Genomic DNA, 12,419 nt, shown 5'->3' with positions numbered 1-12,419 from the left:
GAAAGAAGCAGAGTGCTATTTCTTTTCGTTTCTGAAAAATTGAGCTTCAAAATACCGATTGCAAAAACATTTTTTYGCAAWAAGTAATAAATAATTTCCGATCGACACGAGCAAGCGGGCAACTATTGAGTATCCAAATGATTACAGATTCCGAAATGAAAGAACAGTCTGGTACGCATTTTAAGAAACCCAAGCTGATTTTCATTTGCAGGATTAGTTCACTGAACTACTGTTGTTACATTCAGATGTCCAATGATTTGTTTTGTTTCGTTCGTCACATCACCAAAATAAACTTTAAACAAACACTCTGTAATACTTTTTAATGAGAACAATGTTAATCAAGAAGAAATAAAATATGTCAACATATATTAATTCTGTTATCTCTATAGAGATACCAGTTTCAAATGCAACCTGAAAAGTAAACAAGACTTTAATATATCGTCCATGTTCTTGGAAGCAAGCCAGAGTTGAACAGTGCAAAATCTCAAAAATGGGCCAATGGTTCATAACATTTATTGCGCTCCTCGTAATCCAAACTGGTAAGTGCATTGTGATCAAAGTAGTTAAGTTGCATTATTGAATTGCAGTGTTTTTTTTCTAAAAGATGCACTTCCTATATTTTCTCTTCTCAAGAAAACACTATAAGTTCTTAACGTAACTGATACTCTTCTTCGCCCACGCGTGAATGTATGTACTGATAGATAATTTTTTAAGTACTATCTTTATTTGAATAGCTTCTCAGCAAAAAGTTTTTTTATGTTGCAATAAATGCAGTGATGTAATTCATGCACGGTGATATCGTATAAGGTTATCTTGTACTACGAAAATATAAACATATCTTCGATTCAAGTTAAATAATGATAATGGTTGCACTTGGTTGAATGCAACAATTTTTTAACAAAAATAAACGGGGCCTGTTCAACAAATTGACCAAATAAATCAGCGTATTTGTTTTAGTGTATTATTAATGTATTTCAAACTGTTTTTCGTACATATGTTGCTTCATTGTGGCGCAAAGAGCTATTTCCCGGGAATATTTTTTCAAATTGCTTCAAAGTTCTTTTGCTAGAACCGATTTACAAAGGAGAAGATTTGAATTATTTTCAAGTTTAAATCTACATTTTAATTTCGTTTTCCTTATGCACTTTACTTCATTCCAACTTAAATTATCAATTTAAGCCTATTATAGAACAATGTTCTATACAGATGCTAGAAACCTAAAAAATCTCTTTAAAAGCTCAAAATTAATTCTTAAAATTAAAAAAAAGAATTAATAAGTTCAAAAATTGGACATATTTAGGTTGGGAACAATTAACTCATAAGGAAAACGAAAATATAATGTAAATTTTAACATTGAAGTTGGTTACATTCACACTTAATACTTTGGCAAATTGGGAAAGCGCTCTGCTTTGAAACGTTGTCCGTCGAATATGCAAACATCATGTACATTTTAACAATCGAAAAAAAAAGACTAGCAATTAAAAAGACAAAACAGAGCAAAGAGAGATACATATAAATGATCCATCAAACTTCAATTGCTTGTCGGAAATTTAAACTCAGTTTGAGCTAAAAGAATTATAGATTAGAGATGATTCTCACCAGCTTTTTGTAAATTGGCGCCCTATCCTCCATTTTCTACCCATTGACCCTCAAGAAGTTACTCACTAGACTTTCACAAACTACCCCACTTGCCATAATGGCCACAATGATTCTACATATATTTTCCATCTAAGAACGCGATTTCGTCCACTGTCGGACGCAAACTGAAAATTTATAGACCTTTTCGAGAAAAAAAGACACCGAACTCTAGAATCAACATGATTATTTAATCATTTAATTGTTCGCCCTTTCGATTTTCAGTTTGTTTATCGTGGACATTTCTGTAGAAAGTGACTGTTCGCACTGCAACACAATCAAATAAATATTCTTTAACTGTAACGTATTAAAATTACAGTTAGGTGAATATGCAATTTTTAATTTAGCACGATCAATTTCGAATTTTAATTTTATTTCTACCATTTCTAGCTAAACTCAGCATTTGCTGAAACAGTTTGATTTAGTGACTATATTTTGAAGAGAGCTCAAAATGAAAGTGATTTAAATTTGTTACTAATTTTTTCAGGAATTCATGCTGAAACTGATACCTCCAAGATTACTGTAGCCACACCACTTGGATTAGTTGAAGGATATGTTGTAAACACCATCAACTCAAATCCTTTCTATAAATTTGAAGGCGTTCCGTTTGCTAAACCGCCAATTGGAAAATTAAGATTTGAAGTAACGTTTATTTGAACTTAAAAATATTGCTCTATATTTGATTCATAAGCCATAAAGAAATATTCACATAAATAGTCGTCATGCTAGGAAAAACTGAGAACTTTTGCGATTTATAGACTTGATCGAACTTTACTTTGACTAAATGTTTAGAAAAATTCCAGGAGTTTTAGCAAACAAAATTAACTGGCTTGAGGAAACTAAATGCTACGAAATATATTCATAAACCAGAGGAAGATTGCTTAAAAACAAATTATTAGCTACCGTTTACTCTTTCAATATTGTGACGGTTGGTAGAGCTTATACATGTATGTCCAATGGCCATTTTAGGATCCTCAAGATGTGGAACCATGGAACGAGACTTTGAAAGCAAATTCCATGATAAAATGTATGCAGTACGACCATTTTCAGCAAGAAATCGACGAAACATACGTTGTACATGGTAACTTTTATTGTTTGCATTAAAAAAATATAATGACAAGACAATAAAAAAATAATTCTGGCACTTAGAATCCATGAACGTATTATAGGGAACGAAGACTGTTTGTATGTTAACATCTACACTCATACTACGAACTTAAGTGCAAACTTAGATGTACTCGTTCATATTCATGGCGGAGCATTTATGTTTGGCGGGGGAGGAAGTTACGGCCCATACATTATTATGGACAGGAATATCGTATTTGTAACCTTCAACTACAGATTGGGACCTTTAGGTAATTATAATAGCAAACATTCATCATCCAAACCAACTAATGCAGATATAGAAAATTATTGCCATCATAATGTTGAAAAATATTTCTTATGTCAAGTATCAAAAATAACAAACTAATTTTTTAGCTTAAAGTAGACTAAGCTCAATACTTGCATCTAATGTCGATGGAACAGTTAAAGTAGAAGATTTTGGAACAGATTTCTGCAACTTGCAACAGAACAAATAAAAAATTTTCTTTGCCGTTTGATGAAAAAGAAACATTTATTGTCGTATTATAAAAGTAATGGTTTATATCAGTTTTAAGACGAATAAATGTAAATCCACTGTATAACAAACAAAATTCAACGGCAAGTTCAATCGTTAATTGAGCTGAGCATCATAGTCAAATTCATACGTATTCAAAATAAAATGTATGTGCATTTGTAGGTTTCGCAACTACAGAAGACGACATTTTGCCCGGAAATGTGGGCTTAAAAGATCAAACTAAAGCGTTAAAGTGGATAAAGGAAAACATAAAATATTTTGGAGGAAATCCTGATACAATTACTATTCATGGCCTATCTGCTGGGGGTGCCAGCGTCCATTTGCATTACATGCTGCCAGCTTCCAGAGGTTCGCTAGATCGTATTAGACTATTTACTGTTAATAGTTATAGTTATCATCTGTTATATTAGAACCGTTTTTTCTTCCAATTTTCGCTTGAAGTGATCAATCTAGATTGAGAAAATGAGCATGAGGTAAATATGCAATGCTTCACTTTTTTCCATTTAAATCAAATTTACTAAGAGCATAAGGTCATAAAGTGACAAACAATTCAATAACTTGAAATGTTCCTTTTAGAAAAAGCAAATAATATCGAAAGAGACCAGTTTATAAAGCATGTTTTTAAAAATAAACGACTTCTACCGGTGAATAAAGTTCAACAATTTAAAGCAATATTTTGCTGGTTTCTGCGTCTGCACCTCATTACGAAAAAAATAATTAAGTATAATCAAAAAACAAGTTTTTCTTTTATAACAGTACCATTTGTACCGAATTTTGCACCCACATTTTTTTTCGTATAAATTATGTCTATTTTACATGCAGAACAACAAATACCCTTAAAGAAGACAGCTTAAAAGGTCAACTTTCAGACGTCTAGCTTTCTACTTAAGGAGTACAAAACTTACTAAACCAGAATAAAACCTTTCAATGAAGAAAAAGTTAAACAAAAATTGAAATTTACATTAGATTAACATACTAAAACAGAAAAAAACATTTCAGGATATTTAAAGCTACCTAATACATATGAAAAACAGAAGTTGATGATGGTTTCAAGAAAACGAAAAGTTGTAAAAAAAATTTCATAGACATTATCTTGTACAGCTAAGCTAAGGTTTTAAAACAACTCGTAAATCTTAGGTCTTTTCATCCATGGAATATCACAAAGTGGATGTGCCCTAAATCCGTGGGTATTAGCGGAAAACGTTAAAGAAAAGACTGCAAAAGTAGCCAGTTTACTCGGATGTCCAACATCAAATTCGAAAGAAATTAAAACGTGTTTGAAAAGTAAACCTGCGAGAGAAATTGTTCGGGCCACAAGAGTATTTCAGGTAAGCATTCATAAAATAGAATATACACAGTGTTACAAATTCGGTCAAACTTGCGCATTTTGATGCAAAAAAAATGGGGTTTTGAATGTTGGGAAAACTATAGTACTTCAGATAGATTCGAAAAAATCGAAAATGTGAATATTAATCTTCAATCAGCATTTTCGTTATTAAAGAACAGAGAAAATCATATAAACTGTTCAACGAAATGAACGTTACACAGACAAATTTGCCCGAACTTTGGAACTGGATAAATTCTGATTGCTTAGAGCGATTTCGTTTCAGTTTGGAACGTTTTTGAGCCCCATTTGCTTTTTGTTAGTCAATATTTTGGTAAAAATTAAGCACTAAATTTTCTACAGGGTGCTAAATAAAAAAATGCAAAATTTCGGAAAGCTTGGCATGCTCTTAGTTAAACAAAAAAAGGTTTTATGTATCTCAACTTACTTAGTTTAATAATGAACCAAATGTAGTTCGAAGCAGTTTTTTAGTTTTTAGGCGATCTCTTTTATTTATTTACAGAGTGGTCTCAAACAATCAACTATTTGATCTTGCAGCGTTAAATGTTCTGCTCTTGGTCCGATTTTCACGATCTTGAGCGTATATTGAAGATAAAACTTCATAGGAAATTTAAGACGAAAATTCGATATACAGGGTTGCTAAAAAAGTTACCCAAGGCACAACTGCCCCCGAAATCTGTGATTTTGGAAGATTTTCAACAAAGTGAATTTTACTTTCAAATATTATATAGGTTTATTTATGCAACCCTGTATATTATTTTTTTCTCAAGTCGACTGCGATATTTTACCTTCAACATGAGCCCTACATTTTGATAATCAAATATGTAGTTCAAAATAAAAACAAAACACTGAAGACCAAAAAGTTGATTTCTTCAGACCCCTTTGTAAATAAACGAGATATGCGAAAAATTGAAAAACTTCAGATATGTTGTCTATATTAATGCCTGTGGTGTTGAAATACAAAAAAAGCAGTTCTTTGTCTAACTGAGCATAATTTTTGTCTGTGTAACGCTTATTTGTCTGTGTAGCTTTTACTGATTGTGCAATGTTTCGAAACCCTGTAGAAACTTTATCTCAAGCACTAATTGTGTTTCGAAAAACACGCGCTAATTGAAAAATAATTGCATTAAATAACGCGTCAAACAAAAATCAATTCGCTCGCAGCAGTCGTAATTTATCCAGTTCCAAAATTAATAGAAATTTGTCTGTGTAACGTCTATTTCGTTGAGCAATTTATGATGATTATATGATAAAGAAAACTTATCGTTGAAAATACATCAACCATGTCTTAGAAAGACCAACATGTCTGCATTTACTTAACGGAAAATTTATATTAAAAACCGACATTTTTTTCGCCTAAGATATAGAAGTAACCAATGAGCACACTCATAAACATTAATTGTAACCGCAATTGAATATAAGTATGTACATGCCTTAGCGATTTAAAAACGAAAAAAATATGAGTAAATTTAGACTCAAGAGTATATTTCTTCTAGCCATTTCTATACAATCCATTTTCCCCATTCGGGGTGGTGGTGGATGGAAAATGGGCTTCCAACCCAGTGTTACCAGAGCATCCGTACATGCTGCTTAAAAAAGGAAAAATTTTGGACCTTCCATGGATAGTATCTTACACCCATGATGAAGGTTTATATCCTGCTGCAGGTAATATTCAAGATAATGTAATGTAAGATTTGGTGAAGTGATTTCAAGAAGCTTCAGCTCATTTCATGGTGCAAAAAATTGACAAATATGTTTGTGCAAATATTAATTAATAAAGATGCAAATCCTAAATTATTCATCCTCAAAGGTGCAAGAGTAATAATAATATAATCAATAAAACGTATTTATAACACCAACATTTTTAAGTGTATTGTTAAATAGTTTGAAAGCCTTCTTTCAAAGATTTCAATTCTAAAAGATAATATTAGAGTTTTTTTATAGCCTAAAACATTTTATGACCGTCTTATAGAGCTTTAATTTGAAATACAGAACATTTTCTAAACAAGTCTGAAAAGTGGAATGCAACAATTTTAACAGAGCAATTCCATATCATTTTTAAAATTTTATTTTTAGTTAAAATTAGAAAACATATTTTTAAAATAGCAGGTATATGAACTTTGTTAATTGCAGATTTTTGGGCTGATAAACAGCATTTAATCGACATTGACACAAAATGGAACGAAATAATGCCTTTTATATTGCACTACAATGAAAGTGCTCCATCGGACTTAAAAGATGAAATATCTCAACGAATAAGAGAACATTACTTGGGGAGTAAACAGGTCAATCGGCAAACCTATTCCACGTTAGTCGAGGTAAATTACAGTTGTACATACACTCGATTGAAAATTCCCATGGAACTATTATTGGGATTAGACTGGAAAAAACTGGAGCACTGAAATATTTTTTCAATAAATTTGAAGAAAAAGCAAGACGTATGATATAAAATAATTACAAATATTTACGTAAACCGTAAAATTCTTTAATGATTCAAGTTGGTACAAAAAACATATCTGGTTAAACACGTATTATATGTATGTAGTTTCATACAGATATATTCCAAAAAGCGGTGCCAGACAAGTATTTTTTAAATCAATCTTTGTAAAGCAAAAGTGTGCATTATTAAATATACAAATTAAAGTGGCGCGTGTGTTTTTTAAATAATCCGCTAGTGTTTATGATAAAGGTGTGAGAAAAGAAGCATACAAAGAAGTTCTTATGTGCATAAAATCGATGGAGGTTGACTAAGAATTGAAAAAAATAGTTATTCCATAGAGATAGACGCAATCATTCTATGTGGCCATAAGTCCACATAGACGCTTTAGAGCTTTATGTTAGAACTTGTATTAGAAATACCATTTTTTGGAAAAATAGTGTTATTTCACTTTTTAGTAGTCAGTACTTCGAAAACGTTTGAACATATGAACAGTTTCTCAAAACACTGACTTTATTTCAAACCAAACTAATTCAAGCCATCGACGTACTTTTACCATGAGTTACTTATTTCAATTTTTCAACGTTTAAATGCATGCAACTTTTGCTAGCAGTAAGTATATGAAATAGTTGATTTTTTGTGCATAAAAGAGATATTTCAGATTCATTTCAGATACTAAGTGATAGATTATATATACATATACACAACAGAGCATCAAAGTCTAATGTATTTGTCTACAGCTACAACTATCGCGCCAGCAAAAGTATTTCGGAATATGGATCAAAATCAACAGACAACGTTGGTAAATATAAAATATGGTTCATATTTAATCTAAATACTTTTCTATGAGACGGTAAAAGTTTAAACGTACGCAAATTTGAGAAAGAAACATAAACGTATCAAAATCATGCTTGTTACAACGGTGTAGTGTTGGCGAATTTGAGCTAAATAGTCCAGTCCGATTTCTATTCCAAAAATTACATGTTTAAGTTAAAACATATGGTTTTTCTAAATGCGGTTTGAAAAAGCATAAAAACTGGAAAACACAAGTAATGCAACAAAAATGAAATCGTAATAAAATGTGACCGAAAATGGTACAGCCAACAGACTGGATTAATGTGTATATTTCAATACTTACAACAATTTTAGTTAAATTTTACGCGCAATAAGTATATCTTGCATTAAAACTGCTAGTTTAGTTTTCTCCAAATTTAATCGTGTTTGCATTTGCAATGGTTTTCATCAGATATACAAATTTTCTCAATCTCTTGACAAGTAGACTTTTCTTACGAAGTGATATTAAAAGAAAATGTATAAAGATTACGATAAAATCAAGATATTGCAAGTAAAAAAAAACCGAAAGCATCAATGAGTCGAGTAAGTTTATAAATTGTATTTAAGTGTAGAATTACAGGAATTATACTGACAATTATTGGTCTTGGCAATTTCTTTACTAGCTTCTAAAGATCATTAGATCATCAAGCAATATATTGCAAAAAAACGAATAAAATGTGTATAAAATAAAAGAAAATGAAATTTGACGAACGACAAAAATTAAAAGCAAGTTCCTATTTGACAAATTCATGTTAATAATGTTTACAAAAAAAATCTTTAAACTCAAGTCACTATGTGAAGCTGGAGGAGAAAACGTCGTCTAACTTTAAGGGTACATCCGCTAATATTTGATGATATCTGGCTAAATTGCCCACAGTGTGTACGATGTAAAGATTCAGAGTAAAATTGACTTAAGAATCCAAATATCTATAAATGTACTGGAATACAATTTTAAAAAAGTACAGCTTTTTTACACCACGACATTAATTATAAGCAACTGTTGATGGTTGACTGCAAAGTATTGTGATTATTAAAAAGTTTGCTGGTTCAAAGAAAGCAGTAAATAATTACAATTATTAATAAACATTTCTTAGACCAGAAAACAAAATGTGTATTATTCAGGATCTTACGATTGTAGGTGTATGTCATGGAGACAACATTATGCTCTTTCTTATCATGGGAAAAATGGTGAAACGTGAACTTTTTACGCAAGAAGATAGGAAAGTATCCGCTTTACTAATGGACTTGACGGCTTCGTTCATGAAAACAGGGTGAGCATAAAGTTAACTTATAAAGAAATGTTTTTCAAACACATATTTCCACAAAAAGTATCATTAAGGAATGATTTGATGACTGTTCGGGTGAATTTGGTGTTACTGAAAAGGCACATTTGCTTAAAAAATTATCATAAAATTTGATACTAATTTTTCTGATTTTAAACTTGATTTTGTAACTAGAAACGTTGATTCATGCGTTCCGTTTATTTTCAGGTCACCGAACATTACTGTGGTATGGAAACCGATGTCGAAAAAGGCGACAGATTCTTTCAACTTATTACACATTAATAATTCCAGTAACCAAAAGTTAGCGAAAGAAAAATATATTGGACAAATGGAATTTTGGGACAGTTTGAATTTTACAGAAAATGATAAACAGGATGCATAAAACATGCAAATAGTTTAATAATTGGTTTTGTTTCAATTAACATGACAAATAAACATTTTTATGTTTTTTAATGAAATTGTTGTAAAATTATGTTGTTATGTATTAAGTAAAAAATGAATTGTTGTTAAAGTATATTTACAAAATGCAATTGGCTGAATATTCAGAAGTTAAACATTCAGAAAACCAGTAGTTTTCAAATTTTAAGTACCTACTGGAAGTTTGCGTAAGGAAGACGTCTGATGAAATAAAATAAGCCTAATAATTACTACTGAAATGGAGCAATTGGAAGGCAAAATAAATCGATCAGTGCATTTTATGAGACAACAGAGGGGAGTAGAAGTAATTAATGCAAAAATCGACGCAAAGAGGAGTAAGAAATGTCTACAGACCGTTTACAATAATCTGTGTGTTGGGAAAGCAGTCAATTTAAAGTGAATGTAACTGAAATATTTTTGCTTGAAGTTGATTTGAATTACTTATTGCAAAAAAAAAACAAAATAAAATGTCTTCTTCTTAACAGAAAAGTACTGTGTATTATTTACCTCATCTTCTCCTCATCAGATTTTAGTTACCATTGGTTGAGCAATAATATGAGCTTAAAATATGGAAATGTGCTTTTTTCTCTTTGATCTCATACTCAAAATTTCTATTGCAGATTGTGAGCGATCGTTTGTTTAAAGCTGATATAGAAACGTCCGCCAGGTTACAAAACGCTGTTGTAACATCAGATATTTACTGTTACACATTCACCTATCGAGGTAGAGTCAGCAAATCTACTGCAAGAGCCAAATCCGTGGTAAACTTAGGTAAGTAAGAAGATACAGGATAAAAGTGCAATCAATCCATCTGCATAAAAAATATTTATGAAATTTTTTTTTCTAGGAGTTTCTCACGGCGACGATACCATCTACGTCTTCAGTACTAAATTTGATACAAACTCCACTGAGAAAGACAGAGAAATGAGCAAAACTTTAATTGACATGATCACATCATTTATGAAAGAAGGGTAAGTTTGGAATCAAATTGTAAAATTCCAAAAATAGAGGCAAAATTATTATTTTAGAAAACCTAACATAACAACCAAATGGCAACCTTTGATCAAACGACACAGCGAACTGCTCAGCCAATTAAACATTGCTGGGCCAGAAGACTATGAAATGGAACACGTAAATGAAATTGGCAATCGGGAGTTTTGGGACCGCCTTCCTCTGGCAGAAAATCATAATATAAATGAGTTTTCGAATCATGAAGAATTTTAATAATACATTTTCCATTAATTAGTTTTGCGCAAAGTCGTATAGACAAACCATATATTTTGAAAAGTATTTCAAACATTAATCGTTAATTTTTTTAATCGAATACGTTGTATCTTATTACATGTTTTAGAAACGATATTTTTAGATTTTGAAAAAAAGCATTTTACCTTTTAAACAGGCTTAATAGTTTTGGACCTGAAGCAATGGAAACATTTTATTGCTCTGTTTTTGGTTCGATAATAAATATGTCTACAAACAGAAATTGTTTTTTTTGCCAAACAATGAATCTATTGAAGTGATTACAAGAGGCGCAACAGTTACCAATAAAATGATGATTTTTTTAATTTGTGTAAAATATAACACTTGGTTAGTTCTCTCACTCTTCCGTTGTCTAAAATCACAATAAGAGTTGAAACAAATTTCTGACAAAACTTCTTAATAAATCACTATAAGATGGGCTACTCCATACCAAGGCAACTAGAAATAATAGAATTAGTTAACTTCTTAAAACAATTTTAAATCATCATAAAGAAAATAAAAAAAATCGTTACTTTTCACAAAATGAAAGCAGCAGATACAAAGCCGGCTTAAACAGTTTACTATCTTTTGAATTAATTTTCCCAGTTTTGTTTTCTAAGCACACATTTTCTTTTTTTTTTGAATATACAGGGTGTCCCGTACGCACATGATCAAAAGAGTACTGCGATATTCTTTGGATCAAAAGAACGCCTTCTTTTGATCTGACCTAACTTATTAACCAAAATTGTCTGGCTCCTCTGCAATTGATGGTCAACGTTCTACAAAAAAATTAATTTTTTGGAATATCGGGAGGATTAACTCCTTCAAAATTTTATCAGGAACCACCACAACTTTTAGCATACATTAACAAATAAACAACTGATAGACTATTTGAGCAAGTCAAGTTTTGTGGTTTTAAACAGAATAAAATGCTAAAAAAATAACCAAAAATTGAACTTCCAAAAGTATTTTAAAGTGTTACGAAATGTTTATATAAAATACATAACACCTATATTTTAAATTTCCCCGACAAAAACTGCAAAACTTGCAATGGTGAAAACAAATGTATATCGAAATGTTTACAACTTCTCAACTAAAAACTTTCACTTACCCGAGTAGAAAAGGTCTGGTTTTCCCATCTAGAACGTCCGGAATATCCATGTCCTGCTCCTTCTCAGGTGAATATTCAGGATGCGAAATGTTTCAAACACTTTAGTCCAACGCACTTATTTTTAATAAAAACAACCCACTAAAAAACCTGTTTGTTTCGGATATAAATATTACGCCGACGCCCTCGAATTTATATATGTGATGCAAAAGGTCAGAAATACATCCGTTCTTTTAATGGAAAATTAGGATTTTTTAATAATGCCACGATTATAAAAACTACATCAATCGTAAAATCAATAACGTAACTTTCGAGAAATATACAAGTTTCAACTCGAAAGCCGAATGATTGCAGCTTACAACCCATTTTTTAAGACGACCCACACATACGACTTTTCTCTAAAATGGTTCACTACGAGACGACGCACTTTATTGAAAATGTTCGTGATCTGAGCATTCGGGTAGGGGAAATCTGAGCACTTCGACCGCTATCGACAAATATGT

At 31.2% G+C, this 12,419-nt stretch overlaps 1 protein-coding gene across 1 annotated transcript; it reads left to right on the top strand.

Moving 5' to 3' along the window:
* Nucleotides 1-358: 358 nt before the first annotated feature.
* Nucleotides 359-11,048, top strand: LOC109546420 (venom carboxylesterase-6). The gene is made up of 11 exons (XM_019917378.2): nt 359-539; nt 2,123-2,277; nt 2,605-2,716; nt 2,805-2,990; nt 3,416-3,601; nt 4,391-4,581; nt 6,095-6,263; nt 6,732-6,916; nt 10,190-10,340; nt 10,417-10,540; nt 10,598-11,048. Exons 1-11 carry the CDS (start codon nt 491-493, stop codon nt 10,791-10,793), a joined length of 1,704 nt encoding a protein of 567 aa, XP_019772937.2. The 5' UTR covers nt 359-490; the 3' UTR covers nt 10,794-11,048.
* The last annotated feature ends 1,371 nt before the right edge of the window (nt 11,049-12,419 follow it).

This window comes from Dendroctonus ponderosae, unplaced genomic scaffold (genome assembly GCF_020466585.1).
Source record: "Dendroctonus ponderosae isolate FM_Combo_2020 unplaced genomic scaffold, Dpon_F_20191213v2 Dpon_F_20191213_7, whole genome shotgun sequence".
NCBI lineage: Eukaryota > Metazoa > Arthropoda > Insecta > Coleoptera > Curculionidae > Dendroctonus > Dendroctonus ponderosae.
This window is presented reverse-complemented; position numbering and strand designations above follow the sequence as displayed.

Bases quoted from the DNA above. Each gene is read 5' to 3' on its own strand.
- LOC109546420 (XM_019917378.2), top strand. From the start codon at position 491: ATGGGCCAATGGTTCATAACATTTATTGCGCTCCTCGTAATCCAAACT. The intron at 6,917-10,189 runs GTAAATTACAGT...TTTCTATTGCAG, and splicing joins CCTATTCCACGTTAGTCGAG to ATTGTGAGCGATCGTTTGTT. The intron at 10,341-10,416 runs GTAAGTAAGAAG...TTTTTTTTCTAG, and splicing joins CAAATCCGTGGTAAACTTAG to GAGTTTCTCACGGCGACGAT.